The sequence below is a fragment of the Heliangelus exortis genome, chromosome 9, assembly GCF_036169615.1.
Source record: "Heliangelus exortis chromosome 9, bHelExo1.hap1, whole genome shotgun sequence".
Taxonomy (NCBI): domain Eukaryota; kingdom Metazoa; phylum Chordata; class Aves; order Apodiformes; family Trochilidae; genus Heliangelus; species Heliangelus exortis.
In genome coordinates, this window is record NC_092430.1 from 972,253 (window position 1) to 988,020 (window position 15,768).

Genomic DNA, 15,768 nt, shown 5'->3' on the forward strand with positions numbered 1-15,768 from the left:
TTTGCTGCACCCCCTGTTCAGGAGCTCCTGTTTAACAGCACTGGTTCAAGAAAGAAGCCCAACTCGTGACAGGACAGGAAGAATTTAGTGCTAGTGCTCCCCTTCCCTCCTTTCCCCTTTCTTCCAACTTTTCTGGTACTCAGAGGTAGTACACAACCTCTCTGACAGGACCTCCCATGCTTCACATCCTGCCCACACTGCCCACCTAAGTGTCCTGAGTCACAAGGTCCAATTTTTCCACAACATCTACAAAAACTTTCAGAAAGCATCCAGAGGCCCACATGAATAAAAGAAAGGCAACTAAATTATTATAAGACAACTACTAGCTTAATAGCAGTTCTTCTGAACTTTATGATTCATTTATTACCTCCTCTGCAGCATCCCTCACAAACTCTGACTCAGGCAAGGAAGACAAGTAGAACTTCATCTCCTCTTGTTTTTCCTCCTGTTCTTTCTTGATGTTTATTTTTAATGGCTCACTAAAGTTGAGAATATCTACTTCCTCCTCATGTTCTGGTTCTTGTTTCAGAAATTGTTGTAGTTCCTCTAGTTTTCTGCACAGCTCCTCACCACTGCTGTAAGAGGAAGGGCACTCTGAAAAAGAAGGAATGGATTAAACACATGATAGGTTATGGAAAGCTGTTTATAAACAGATGCATGGTCCAAAATTCGTAAGAAATTAAGGTATTTGGAAGTTATTTTTGCAGTTCATACCAAACACAAGGATGAACAGAAAGGCAGTAATTGAGAGCCTTCTAATTATATCTTCATTACACTAAAAGTTCTCTCCCTCATCTGCCTCTACACTGGTCAAGAAAGCTGCAGTTCAAACAAAACCAGACTAATATGAGTCCCCTAAACATTCTCACAGAAGCTTTCTGACAAATGGCAAAGCAGTCTGGTGCTCTTCAACTTGGTTGGAGAAATGGAGTTTTTACTGTGTGGCACTAATTAAGATTTTACATTGTGACAAGTACTACCCTGTTTTTTAAGAAGAATCAGAAGACAGATTTGCAGTGAAGTTACAGAAGGGTGACCCGTTCTCTGCGTGAGCCAGTAAAATCTTTAGTGGAAAGCTACACAATAGACAGGTTATTTTCACCAAAGACAAACACAAATCTAGTTATTTAAAGTAGGTAAAAGTATTAAAAGGTGGATGTAGGCTTCCTTTCCACCTTCAGCAATTCCAACGCAGAGCCAGACTCAGCAAAGGAACAGTCATCCCTACACTTCTGTGAAATACCCTAAATCCCTGTATGACCAGAACAGAAAAACATTCAGCTTTGAGAAAGGGAATATCTGAAGGTGAAACAAGAAGGCTTAGCTGTGAGTAAGTGAAATTAAAGATGTATGTTTAATACATACTAAAATGGACTGTGGAGATGCCAGAATAGATGCCAGAATAGGGCAGCTGTAGTAACACATCATGAAGCTTCACACTGGCCAACTCACCTCACTTTTGGAGATAAATTTACCTCCCACTGAGTTCCACATCACTGCTGCCAAGTTTGTTTTTTTATTTTTGTATCTGAACGGATTGGCACTCTTTGTGGGGTAAGCTTTTACAGAGGCTCAGCTTACCAAGGACAAAAATCCCATTAGTCCCTATGCTTAGTTTGGGGACTAGAACCATCTCTCCTAAGATTTACCTGCACTGGGCCTCCAAGGGTGCCAAAGCACAATAAGCCCCAAAAGAAGCTCCAGAAAACATTAGAACTGACAGAGGCTGAGGACAGCCTCACTTTTAGGCTTGCCCATACAAGTTGGAACTTTTGTTATTCCAGAGTAAATTCAGTTAAAAAGAAAGTAAAAGGAAAAGGAGCAGGATACAGGAGGAGGAAAAAAAGAAAAAGGAAAAAAGAAGAAAAAACAAAAAGAAAAAAGACTCCCTGTCTGAATAAGCAGCACAAGTGTGCACATACACACAGTGCTGGGGCATTTAATAAACATCTTTGTCAGAAAGGAGCTATCTGCTTCTCCATGCTCACCTGGCTCATTGTCTATCTGTGTCAGCACATCTTCAATGGAGTCCTCATCATTCCTCAAGGTCTCAGGGTCAGGTGGAGTGTAGCCATGGCATCGACACCACTGCACCACGTGCTTTGTTTTCAGGGGGGTGATGTTGTGGAACCTGGGGTGCTTCTCTATGATTTCCTGGAGGATCTTTCTCACTGTCATTGCTCGTTGCCACTGTGACAAACCAAAGGGAAAACCTCATTACATTGGCTAAAAGCTTTCAAGCCCAGAACAATAAGCCAGGCTGCAAAGAAAATACCAGGAGTATGGCTTTCTCAAAAGTCTGACTGCTGAAAAAATAAACAAATGTAGAAGATTGTACTATGCCTGATACTAGACAGGTGATTGAAAATCTGCTTTGTCATCCAAACAAAACCAGAAGGCAAGGGGACACACATTTAAAGGGGGCCAGACACATCTGTCTTGACTTGAAATTGCCCAAGGAACACCTCAGTGCAAGAAATCCCCTGGAGCAAAGTCTGTTTCTCAGAATGTTGGTTTAACCCTTTATTCAGTTCATCTGGCAACAGCTGAGAGTCCAATCAGTGTTAACATCTTTCCTGTGAATCTCCATAGCAAAAAGAGAAAGTTATGAAGAAACAGGGGGGGAAATAACAACCACACTACAAAGAGGTCCAGATTAACTGAAATATTTATCTTGGGTCACCTGCCAATTTATTCAGCACTAGCACTATTCTGCTTCCTACAGAAAGACAAAATCCCATGAAAAGGCAGACAAAGTATGATTCCCCATTACTGTAATACTCCACCGAGGAGTGATGGGGATAAAATACTAAAAGGACAGTTTAGTAGCAAAATTTCTGATTTTTAAAACTCTTAAGAAATATTTTACTTTGAATCAACCAAAAAAAATGACTTTCAGAGTCCTTTCTGCTTAAGAGTCTTTGAACAAAAAAACTGGATCACTACCTAGATACAGATCAGTGCTTCTTGCAGTAAGGAATGCTTCCATTTAAAATGCTACAGACTGCTTCAGAAAATGAATCAGGCAACAAGGAAGGTTCCATAATTCAGAAATCCTCCTCGTGTCCCTAATGACTGTTTATGAAACAGAGGAGAGGAATACCTCAGCTGCCCTTCTCTTCCCAATATTCCAGCTGTAATACTGTTCCACTGAACTGGCACAAAAAGAGCTTGCATCTTCACCTGGGAAACAGAAAGCCAAAAAAGGTAAGTTTTTGGTAGGTGAAATAAGACCAATCATGGTTTTCATGTTATTTGGTCGAAAGGAAGGGGGAAATATGTTTCCTGCTTAAGGGATCAAGGACTCTCTAGCCCTTACAAATGCTGTGCTGCCACTCAACACAGCTATGGGCTGTTTTAAGCCTTTTCTCCCCCTCAGAACTGTAGACCTATAAGTCTGTCTTAGAAATCAAAGCCTCTTCCTTTGGAAACCTCCTCTTTAGCAAAAAAAAATATGAATTACAAATAACAAAAAAGAAACAACAGTGAAAATATTTCCTAGCAAAAAGCCTGGAGTGGATATGAATCCTAAGCCACGGATTCATGAGTGACACTGTGTGACACTGCACTGTGTGACCACGGTGCTGGTCTGAGAGGGTCCTGTCTTGTTCAAAGTGCATTGGTTACTAGAGAGAGCTGATACATTTTCAGCTATGTAGATGAGTAGGAAGGATGCAATTATGAAGTACTGTAAGACATTAAAACATTTCTCTGCAAACTGCCACCTTTTAAAAACACAAAGGCAAAACCCCCCAAAACACATTTCAATGCTGAGCTATGCTGTCATATTTTCAAGCATATCTGAAACCCTGGAATTAATTAAATGAAACAAAATAATTTAAAGCAGCACATCCATGAAGGTGACAAACCAGGGAAATAAAACCTGTTTCTAGCAAATAAACAGATTCAAATTAATAGTGCTGACAGTGGTTTTGATGTTATTGGCAGAACCTAATTTTATTATTATTATATCTATTCTTCAGAATAATGCATGGAGAAAGCTCTTCAGGAGAATGTCTTAATTTCGTTCTGCCCTTTAATAATTCTTGTGTCTACAGAGTATGCCAGGCTGCTGATAAACTGAAAACAGAGAACAAAGCCTTTTCATTTACTGCTTACTTTTTTCAGCAATTAATGGAACCTTCTTCACTATTGCTGTTAAAAGCTGCTGGATGTTTTCCAAATATTCAATGCTGCAAGGGATAAAAAGAATCACAATGAAGAATGCTGTTGGAAGCAATGAATCAGATGCAAAAGATTTCAAAATCACTGCCTAGTTTCCCATCCCTGGCCCCCAGGCATTGTAGCAATACCAGTGTGAGGACAAATTGTTATGCTCCTTCCTCTTGCTGAAGTGGCTGCTTCTGCTTCTGAAGCTGCATTCATCAAGCTGAAAACACTTAAGGAGGGCTTTTTTTGGGGCAGGGATGGAAGAAATCCTGCATCATCTTGTAAGCTGCAACTTAGTTACACCTGGTAACTACTTCGAGGGAAAAGACACAGCTATTAATGCAGGCTGTCCTACCAGGAACATGGGATACTGCATGGAATACTTTGTAGGTGTAGGAATTTAGATAAATTTTATTGAAAAGCCATACAGTATTTAACTGGCAGGAAGTATTTTCCATTAGTTACTTCCATTAGTAACTAATTTCCATTAGTTACTTAATTACACATAATTTCTGGGGTATGGTGCCTTAAGATTTATTCCCTTCTCCAAACATACAGGGTAAGGATATGTTGGGGTAATGAAACTCCTTGAAAAGTGGAGACAGGAAAGCCAGTCACTAGAGGAGTCAAGCAGAAGAAACTTCCCACACACTTCAAGAAAGATGCAATGAAAATTTTGCAAACTGAGTTCTGCTGAAAACACACTAAAAAGTATTTGCAAGAATACCACAAACACAGCACTGGGTTCTACACCACCCAGTGAACACATGATCTGATTATATTTATTATTTAATTCGAATTCTGAGCAAAGGGAGCCCTTAGACTAATTATTTACAGAAATATATAAGCTTAATAAGACTGGAGAAGCAAGAAGAGAAATAGTTCTTATTTCAGATGCCCCTTTTCTGACCTGCACTTCAGGGGGCAGTTTGCCTTCAGTAAGGACACACAGTGGCAATGGAAATTATACAAGTGGTGGATGATAAAAGAGGTTTTACCTTGCAAACCACAAGCAACCACAAATCTTAAAAATATTTTTCCCCCCTTTGTATGCCCAGCATACAAATCTATTTACAAAGAAAACACTGAAATAAATGCCAGTGTATAAAAGCAGTGTATAGAACCAGAGATTTCTTTCACCCATTTCTGTCAAATTTAACACTACTGCATGTATCCCTAGAAGTTAATTTCCTCCTGGTACTTCAAAGATTAGAAAACCTTATAGAAAAATGAACAATTACTTGATAACATAATTCCCAAGTTCAGAGCTCTCTTCTGTTTTTATTTCTGCTTGGCCTTCTTGGGTACCCACAGAACTGCAGCTTTGTCCTGTTGAATCAGGCTCCATCTTAACTTCAAAGAAACAGAACACATTTTAAGAGACAAGAAGTACCAGCCAGCTTGATAAATAATGTCCTGTGAGACTCTTGTTAGGACAAAGGGGCTCACACATCATCACTACATTTGTCATTTGCATTCTAATTGTTTATGATGAAGAAATCTGCCATTCAATTCTGCTGAGGGGAAGCCACCAGAACACAATGCCACCCAAATCTCAACATGCTCACATCTCACCCTTCCTGTAAAATCTGCACGTGCATCATCAGTTGCTGATGTTTTGCATGTGACTGCCTGAACTTCACTGAACTGCCTGCAAATGTACATTGTCCTTCCTGTAAACAAAGGCCTGAACAGAAAAATACTAACAGTTTCAGCAAGAAGTGACAATTCAGACCTCTGGTGAGACAGGAGCAGGAGAGACAGAGAGGGACATTTCCCAACCCAGAATGACCAGGCAGTCTGGTTATTCCTCTGGGATGGGAGAGATGCCTGACAGTTCTGCCAGCACTGAGCCTGGAATATCTCAGCTCTGGCCTCTGCATTATTCTGGGAAGTATTGTGTGTATGTGTCTGAGTTTGTGTGCACACACATGGGCTGTTTGCATCTGGTGCTGCCAGAAAGCATTCTCCAGGACATCTCACCATAGTCACCATTCAAAGATGAGCAGTAACTGTCATTACATACCTGCTGCTCTAAGCATTTCTACAAATATGGACTGAAACAATTCATGTTTAAGGTATTAATGGTAGCTTTCTATAACATCCTTGTTTCTCTCTGCATTTGCTGCTGCTTTGACATTTGTTGATGAGGTAATTTCCCCATCCCCAGATGCCACTTTTACTGGATTTAAACCTTATTTACAATGGAAATAAAGCAATCTAAAGCCACAGAGTCTGCTGCCATAGTCAGGCCGCTGCCTAAAGCAGCATCAACTTATTTCTACAACTTATCTTACAGAGAAATTCCTTGTTACCTTTAGTAATGGATGCTGCAGAGGGACTAGGGACAACCGTACTTGATGCTGTGACAGGTGTAACAGCTGAAACTTTGCTGGCAGAAAGTGACTGTATCACTGGAGAGGAACAGCAAAAAAACCCCCCCAAAAAAACAAACCAACCCAAACAGAACAACAAAGGAAAAAAAAATTAATAAAACTTCATACATTTTGACAAATAACCATGTTCAGAAGCAACACAGTGTTTGCAGCACAAAGTTTAGGGATGAATTTCCTCACTACATTTTCTTCTACCTCTAACTTTGGACCATGTATGCCAACAGTGACCATGAGCTACCCTGTGTCAAAGGGGATTTTCAAACACCATCTGTCATCCTCCTCTGCCCTTTACCTTTGTTCATAGGCATGAGTATTGTCTGAACACCTCCAGAAGCTGTGTTTACACCGAGCTGTTTAAGCTGGCTGGGAACTGTCAGAACAGCCTGCTGTGGACTAGACTGATTTGAGTGGATTTTTAGCAACCCTGCAAGAAGAACGGAAGACAAAATGTTAAATAAAACACACCACTTTGTTATCTCCAGCTACTTCTCTCTCTTTCTGCCTGAATTAGGATGGCACCTAAACTAGCACTGCCACCCTCCTAAAAAAGCACAGCTCAGTGAACTGTCAGACAAGTTTTTACTGACACAAACAAATCACTGGAGTGCTGCACCACAGTGTGCATGGAATTACAAGCTGTACAGCACTGGTAATTGTGAGGCAGGTTTCCTAATTATGTGAGTAATCTTAATCAAAAAGCAACACAAAGCTTTCACAGGCTCAAGCAGAGTAAAACACTCCTGTCAGAACAGGACCTGGTGCTCAAGGGCCTGGTAAGCCAGTGACTGACAGCTCTGCTGTTCTTACACAGCCACTCTCACTGAGGTTCCCAAGTGCCACACACACCCCTGCAACTCAGCTCAGCAGAATCCACTGCAACCAGCAGAGCACAATCAGCTGTGTTCTGTGTGACAAAGCCTGATGAAGGACATACCTAACCTGAGTGTTCTGCAGCATGCACTGAGCACACCCACAGAGACAGCTAATTCAACTATCAAGTGGGGGGACTGAAGTGGGGGCAGAATTCCATCCCCAATTTTAGTCAAGGCTAAAAGAACAAGCAGGACATTCAAATACTAATAGCACCCATGACTTGTGGTGTAAACCAGCACAGGCCCAAGCTGTGTCACAGTGCCACAGGTGAGTAGTGCCCATCACCTGTCCAACACCTACCTCCTCTGCAATGAGGACACCTCAAGCCACCACAGCCAGCTCCTAACACTGTGATTTGGGACTATGCCCATCCTTTCTACTGGTAAACTGGCTATTTTCAATTTGATGGTATTTAATCTGTAGCTGTTACTCAGATTGTGGAAATTTAATAGGCTTGTGTTTCAGAACAGAGAGACCAGCAGACTTCCTGCTTTCATGAGGGTTATTTTATACTCACAATTTGCTTTGAGATAGTTTCCATTCTCCTCTTAATTTATTATTATTTCTTAAGACACACAGCTGCCTCCCAAGCACTAGATATGCAAGGTCTGGTGAAGATGTCTCTTGGTTTTGAAAGATGCACAGCACTAGTCAGTTAGGCTTTCACCACCAGGCAAGAAGGCTAACCTAGTATTGCCATTTAACTTTTAAGCATCATAGTGCATTCTACTTAAAACTAATTTAAATAAAAGCCCACATTTTTAGAGTTAAGAAATCTGTCTGCTACACATTTGGTCAAAACCTTTCCTTCCTCCTCCAGACTTCTTAAAGACAAAGCCCTAGGAGATGGCCAAGCTCAGTTGTGACTGGCACCCTGTGATACTCTAACCCTCAGCAGATCTCCTGGGGATGTGAAATGGTGAACTGAAGGTCTCCTCAGGCACAGAACCAGCCTCCCCAGCAAGTGAGGCAGTGCTCATGGCTTTGCAAATCTCTTTCCAGAACAGTTTACCACAGTTTGAGAAACTGCTTTATTTAAAAGAGTCCCCTGGGGGATGTCCCAAGTATGTGATGTGTCAGGATGGGACAGCAGGGGACACGAACAAGAGTAAGAAGACAATATTTTCAGCTAATCCTGTTAGCCTGATGGGTGGGAGACATTTTTCATTGCAAAACAAAGGGAAAATTTGAGATGCCTTTTGAAAAATTACCTCTGAAAATACAAATCTCAAAAATTCTAGCACAGTTTTGTTTTTACATTGAAATAACATGTGGTTTAGCCACTGCTTCTTTTGGGATGCTTGAAGAAATAATTTTTCATAATGAAATCCGTGCCTCAGGTTACAAAAAACAAAAGACAAACCAAAACAAAATCTAGATAACATTTTCTTACCTACGTGGAAGTTTTAATCTGAAAGCTATTTAGAATGGCATGTTTTATAAACAAAACAAAACAAAATCAAAACTTGCTGTTTTCTTCATAAAGAGGAAAATACTCAGCTGCTTACTGCAGAATTGTGGCAGTCTTAGCAGTCTACACTGTTTACTTTCAAGCTCTGGGAAAGGCAGTGATGAAAAAAAGGAGGAGTTTGATAGACTGTACCTTAGAAACAAGAAGAGCTGCTTTAAAGTGTCAGAGCTGCTCACTGTCAGATGAGCTCAGTGTGACTTCCTTACTCTTTTCAGTATTTTTACTCTGTTTCCACTTCGTGAGTAAGCACTTCAAGTGTACAGAGCATGCCAGCAGGTAGATCCATCACACTGAAAATTTCCAATACTAACTCATAATACTCACATTAGCCATGCTATGTTTGCTCTCCATGACTCAAAAGATAATGTGAGACAACAAAACTGAACAAGGAAAACTCCCCTCTGTGTAAGGGCAGTCCAGTTTTATTACCCTGAAACATTCCACATCCAGTCTACTTCTCTTTACTGAATGGATTTCAACTTCTGTTTCCCCTCATCAGCATCTCTCTCCTTCCCAAGCCAGAGAGAAAATCAGTGCAAAGCCTCAGAGCCAAATTCTGCTCATGCAGCTTCTCTGAATCACTGGAGTTTCACTTCTGCAAACTAATCCAGTCTGGAGTACTGCTGGTACCTTGGCAGAACCAGCATTCAGTGACACACTGTGCTCTTGAACTGGCAGAATGAATCTTCTAGCAAGAACTTGGAATGGAAACTAAAATCCCTACTCCAGGACCAATGGGCAGCTCACACTGTTATGTGTGACAAACAGCCGGCCCACTGATGTGATAAGATGCCAAATTATTTAGACATCTCTTTGGCTAAGGCAAAAATTATGCTAATAAGATACATTTTAGAAAGCAGGAGTTAACTTATTTAGATATTCACAAATTCAGGTGACTCTACGTGCTTCCATTTGCAATGAAGACATCTAAAGGAATCCTGCCTTGATTCCAACTTTCTACAGGAAAGGCATAAAGGGAGTTTAATACCTGATACTGCAGCTTTTCCAGTCACAGGCATTGGTGTGGTCATCAAAGAAGCAACACTTACAACTGTGGAAGTTGCAGTCTTATTCACTACTGATGAAGTTGATGGGCTCTGGTTTATACAGATTTGGTGCTGCTGTCCAGATGCCTTTGCTGGAGGAGTTCCAGAAGATGATGAACTGGAACCTGCACTATCTATTTGCTGCAAAAATGAGGCAGAGAGAGATGACAAATTCCTTTTTATGTTATAGATGGTTCAACAATAAGCACAACAAGGCAGTATCTAGAAGTAGCAGAACCAACACATCTATTAATCATTAAGAAGCAAGAGTTTTTTAAGTACATATCCAAAATCCCAAATACAATGATGGTACATATAGAGTGGAAGTTGCTTCAAGCAGAAAAGTGAAACCATGCTCATAGGAGCTGCTACCACAAGTGCTTTGATAGTATCAGGAGCCAGGTCCCTTAACTTCAGCAAGCAGGGAAGCCATCAGACTAGAAATTCACCCCAGGAATGTTTCATATTTCCCTGCTGCTCAGTCCAGAGGCACAGAAACAGAAAAAAAAAATTGAAACAATGAGGCTGGATGAAAAATTTTTCTCTGCATCTCCAGTGATATCTGTAAAAGCAGTGAGTAGCATTTAATCCAAATTTCAGCATCTTCCTCTGTATATGCCACATATGCCAGGATTTAGCCCTCTGAGTGAAGCACAGTGTCAACTCCCTGCTTCTTTCATCTTTGCCTCTCCACAGGCAAAAGCAGAAAGGCTGAAGGAACCCTCCCAGTGAACTAGAATCCTTTTTCCTGCCTCCTTCCTGCTCTCCTTCAGGCAGAGAGCCCACACACACCTTACCCAACACTGTGCTGAGGCACCTTGTTCCAGGGCTGTCCTGCTGCAGGGACTCTGAACACAGTCAGGACCAGAGGAACACAAACCTTGGGCACTGTTGGCCTCTGGAGTCTGCTGATGGCAGACTGAGCACTGAGCAACATGGGGAATCTGCCATGTCAGAAAGCAACCTACAGCTTAGATACTGCTGGTTTTCACCAGCCTGCTGGATACAAAGCTTCAGGCATCTCACATTCTTCTGCCCATTTCTGTGCCAGTACCAGGTTCGGTGTTTGAAAGCTGCAGAGCCCCAAAAATCTGATTTGTATGATGGCAAAAGCTGTTTCAGACAAAGCCTTCCCTGTCTACCTGAATTTTAACAACATTAAAAGCAAGAAGATGCAAGTCTCAGTTTTTCTTCCCCCATTGTTTCTTCACAGATATCACTTCATGCCAAGCAGCAAACAACCCAACAAAAAAGAAGTTGTGTGCACTGTGCTGGTACACAAATAAGAACAGACCCACCAACAATACTGACTAAGAATACCATTGGGGGGAAAAAAAACCCAATAGGAGTCCTTTCCTGGTTATTATACTGGTTGAGTGCAAACACTGTAATACAGAATACTGGCAAAGTTATTTTCTCACCTGGGCCACCCCGTTTGTGGGAAGGGCCATGGCAGGAGCAGCAGCTGTGGTGATGACACCCCCTGATACTCTCAGCACAGTGGTGCCAGGTTTGGAGAGCTGGGATGAAGCAGGCACTGATTTTATAGACCCATCTGATATTTTCACCAGGGATGTCTGTCCACCAGGTGCAGCCTTTGAAAATGAACATGGCATATGGAAAAAGGTGCATTTGTTCAGATTTTTTAAAAGATTATTTTAAAAAACACAAATCCAACACAATAACAACAAAACAAATATGACAAATGTTTTCTATATTACAGAAGAATATTTTCAAAATACTTTTGAAAGTGGCAAATTGTGGCAATAATAGCTCGAATAAAATTATCACCTCAGAATCAGCTTTATCAAACTCTTCACTTTGCAAAAACATTCCTATCAATCTTGATTTTGGGGTAATCAATTGCAAGTACTTTCAGCAAGTCTAAACTTCATAGGAAACACATAGTCATTTTTAAATGAAAGACATTTGTGGGGTACACCAGACCCCAAAATAAAGAGCTTTAGCAGGTGACCCATTTGTAAGGTTCAAATATTTAAGCCCATTTTGCAGCACCTGACTGTATTCCCTTCTCTAATTCCATTTCACTATGAGATCCCAGAGCACATTTGCAAACTTAGCCACCCAAGCTTATACATGACCCACTTTGAGAATCAAAATAAAGCTAGAAAACTGTGGTCCAGCACCTGCACAGGGAAGCAGGCCTTCATGTAGTTCCCACATCATATTAGAGACAGCATCACAACTGTACAGAAAACCAAGGAAAACCAAGCAACCACAACAGGAAAAGCTCTCCATGTGTGGCCATGGTTCCTGTGCTTTATCTGACACAATGCTAACTGGCAAGAGAGAAACACATCATTTGCACATTACCTGTGTAAAGAGAGCTGTTTTCTGTCCAGTTATCACTTTCAGTGCTTGTCCTTGTGTGGAAGATGCTGCAACTCCTACATTGCCCTGAACAACTGAAGCTGGAGTCAGCTGCTTCCCAGAACTCTGAGGAGAAGGCTGACCCACCAGAAAGGTACCCTGAAAATAAGTTAGGGAGGTTAACACTCTGAACCACAGTTAAGAGCCAACAGAAGTCTGGGAGTGTCAATGCAGGATAAAAGCCTGCAGCTATATTGCAATATCAACATTTCACCTTTTAAAACATGGCACTACAAACTCCAGAGGATGCTGCTGTACTAAGAGCTGGACAGACCTTCCTCAGTGCAGAAAAATACTTTCTGATACTAGGGAATGAAAATACTGATACTAGGTGATACTAGGGTGAAAAAGTCATAGTTCCTTGTCTCCCTGTCTTTCAGAGGTATCCACTACTCTTTAACACACTTCATGCTCTTCAAGTTTACTCCCTGTGACCAATGCTGCTTAGCAAGTAAGATCAGAGAAGCTACAGCTGGGCTGGGCAAAACAAAAGAAGACATTCTGTCACTTCAGGTTGCATTTAGTTCCTCCAGAGAGGCTGTAAGTTGAGCTCAGCATGCAGAAATCACAGTGATAACTGGAAGTGTGCACTCTGTTTGGCTGCCACCTTTCAGAGGCCTCATTCACACAGGTCCCTTCAGACAATCCTACTTCATCATTTTTCTTCCTTTCCCAGCCTTGCTGTTTCACTTCAACAATTCCTTTTTGCTATCTCTTGTGTTTTCCTACAGCTGTTACAAATCCTACTGTGTAATAAAGCTCTTCCAGCACCACCTCTGTCCTATCACCTCTCATTTCAGTGACCCTTGCAGCCCTTTCACCAGGCTCTCTTACCCTACTCTGTCTCTTCACCACCCACTGCTTACTCTGGCCTTACTCAGTGCTGCTTTTTCAGCCTGCCTACAAGGGGAGATGAAGGACAAAGATGTGCCAATAGCAACAGCAAGTGGTAAAGCAGGTGTCTGGCAGAGGGAAGAGAGGAAAGGGTTGTTAGAGAACATCTAGATCCCACAGTCCAAGAACATTTCATGTAGAACAGAAGCACAGGACACCCACCTAACACCACTGCAGCCTGACATGTCCATCTACTTCAACCAAGATGCTCATGGCACTGACCTGGGGTGTCTGCTTCAGGATGTAGGATGTATAGGTGAGGTGCTGTGACAAGTTACTGCTTGTGCTTTGGGTTCCTCCTCCTCCTCCACTATTTGTAGAAGAACCAGACTGGAGGCCTGTAACCAGAAGAAAAGTCTTGACCCTTTGGTAATCACACACTATCAGCTGCTAAAGCATCTCTGGATATACAAGTCATTGAAAACATTTTTCAAGACATTTGCTGACACAGATTTTGCAGCTGAGTAACATTATTACACAGTACAGCACAGTTCACATGTGCTGCTGTGCTCTCTCCTAGCTCAGCATACAGTCATGAACAAAAGAAAAATCAGTCATGAAAAAGAAAATTCCATATTTGGAATTTTCTGTCAAAACAAAATGCAGTCACTGATGAAGTCTTTTCATCAGGTTTTTGTAGGTTATGAATCTGCACCAAAGGCCCTAAAAACACTCTGAATCCTACCAGCTTCTTAATTTTAATTTCACTGCCTGTTCTGATTTTGTTAACTGAGTATTAGAGGATGGATACCAAGCTGTGGTAATTTGCAGTAACACTTTGAGATTGCTCTGCCTCCAGAAAGAACAGCATAAATCAGACTCTCTTGCTGTTTCTCCTTAAGAAACAAGGGTAAAAAAAATATTTATGGCTCTGTCATAAAAAACACAAGTACTTGCTCTTCCTCAATGTGTAAGATTATTGCCTTGTCAAAGCTGGACTGCCCCAGCTTTTTCTCTAAATCTCTAGCAGTGGGGACCCCATCACAAGTTCTATAGCCCAAAAATACCTTCAGTAAGAATGTCTGCTTCTTCAGTGACATGCACTCTACCATCACAGTGCTGGTATTTAGAGCCTTACACGTTAAATTAAGTAATACCTCTTCCTTACTGCCAGTATCAGAACTGGGAGCAAGAAGTTTATACTCAACCCATCTCCCATCCAAACTCTCAGCTTGAAAAGAAGTATTCTGGAGAAGGATCATGACAAAACTCTTCATCTACATAGACCAAAACCTGCAGTATTCTTTCCATACAGCAACAGTACACTCTAAACAAAGTAGTAACCACTGGGACTATTATAGTAATGTTCTTCTCCAAGTATATCCCAGCAAGTTTCATTCACAAGTCCCATACCAAAAAAGTGTTCCTGCTGATCTCAACAGCTTGGTGCCAAGCCTCCTATCAATATTCAAACCAATTTCTTTCCCCCATAACAGATATAGTATTTTCTCTTTTTCAAAGTTGGCTTCCTGTGTTTCTAGTTTCTCCAGTGCCATTCAATTATTTATTAATATATTTCACAACTACATTCAAATCTGACTCGGTTCTAGATCACAAAAACGCAGTTGTCTCTTCCTACAGACCACAAGGGAGAGTTAAAGACAATCCTCTGCTGAATTTTGAGGCAAATTCCACTGTGTGCTTTAAACACAGAGAGAAAGACGTTTGAAAGCACTGCATGAAAAGCAATCTCCTCTAAAACAGACACTTGTAGATCTCAACCTTAAAATCTCAGCCACATACTATGTTACTGTGAACAAAGAAACTCCATCCCCATGCTGACTTCCACAGGATCTTTCTAGCAAAAAAGCCAACCATATTAATTATGCAGTGATTACATTATTAACTCATTAGATTTCCCTGCAAGACTAACTAGCATTATTTGTGGCTCGCAGGATGGCTCCTTGGGGTATGAGAAGCAGTTTTCCTTTCCCAGAAGGATTCTTGCTGTTGGTGGTGAGGTACAGTTTGGTGCCTGGTGGTAAGTTTGCCAAGTTTGCCAGGTTGGTGGCTGGTAACTGCAGTGTAGCCATCACTAGAAAGAAAGAATACAAAGTAAAAGGACTGCTTTCAGAGAGTAGTAAGCACTGAAAGCTGCACAGAATGAAAGTACTGAGAGTGACATGCATCTGGCCTCTGGTAATCCATTAGCTGGCCTAAACACAGATTAAATTCACTAGTGAATTTAATCACAGCACAGGCTTTTTTAAATCTTAGTAGGTTTGAAAAAAAAAAAAAAATCTATTTGCAAGCAGGCCAAGGCGGCACAGCCATGGGGTCTGCAGACTTACTGCAGTCCAGAGGCCACACAACACCTTTCAAACAGCCCAGAGCCTGAGCAAACACATTCAGCTCAAGCCAGCTGTGTGCACAAACAGGCAGGGTGCTTCTGCCCACACTCCTGTAGCTGTGAGCACTGGAGAAGATGTGAAGCTGCAATATCAAGAGCTCTTGTTGGCTGGATTTATGCAGAGCCCTTTGAGCACCTCAGGACCACAATGCTGGGCAGAAACATGAGACCTGGCTC

The 15,768-nt window shown here is 41.5% G+C and overlaps 1 protein-coding gene across 9 annotated transcripts in view; it reads right to left on the reverse strand.

Annotated features, from left to right (window-relative positions):
- YEATS2 (YEATS domain containing 2) overlaps positions 1–15,768 on the reverse strand; it is a 46,798-nt gene that overhangs the window by 5,896 nt on the left and 25,134 nt on the right. For 7 of the 9 annotated variants that reach the window (XM_071751547.1, XM_071751543.1, XM_071751548.1 and 4 more), the window contains 12 exons: positions 15,115–15,276; positions 13,464–13,579; positions 12,291–12,446; positions 11,378–11,551; positions 9,899–10,097; positions 6,859–6,990; positions 6,486–6,584; positions 5,412–5,523; positions 4,120–4,193; positions 3,104–3,183; positions 1,989–2,190; positions 368–594 (listed from right to left, as the gene is read on the reverse strand). In XM_071751547.1, coding sequence (XP_071607648.1) covers positions 368–594; positions 1,989–2,190; positions 3,104–3,183; positions 4,120–4,193; positions 5,412–5,523; positions 6,486–6,584; positions 6,859–6,990; positions 9,899–10,097; positions 11,378–11,551; positions 12,291–12,446; positions 13,464–13,579; positions 15,115–15,276 — 1,733 coding nt within the window. The remainder of the gene's footprint in view (positions 1–367; positions 595–1,988; positions 2,191–3,103; positions 3,184–4,119; positions 4,194–5,411; positions 5,524–6,485; positions 6,585–6,858; positions 6,991–9,898; positions 10,098–11,377; positions 11,552–12,290; positions 12,447–13,463; positions 13,580–15,114; positions 15,277–15,768) is intronic. The other 2 variants (XR_011727335.1, XM_071751545.1) reach the window with 2 other exon arrangements.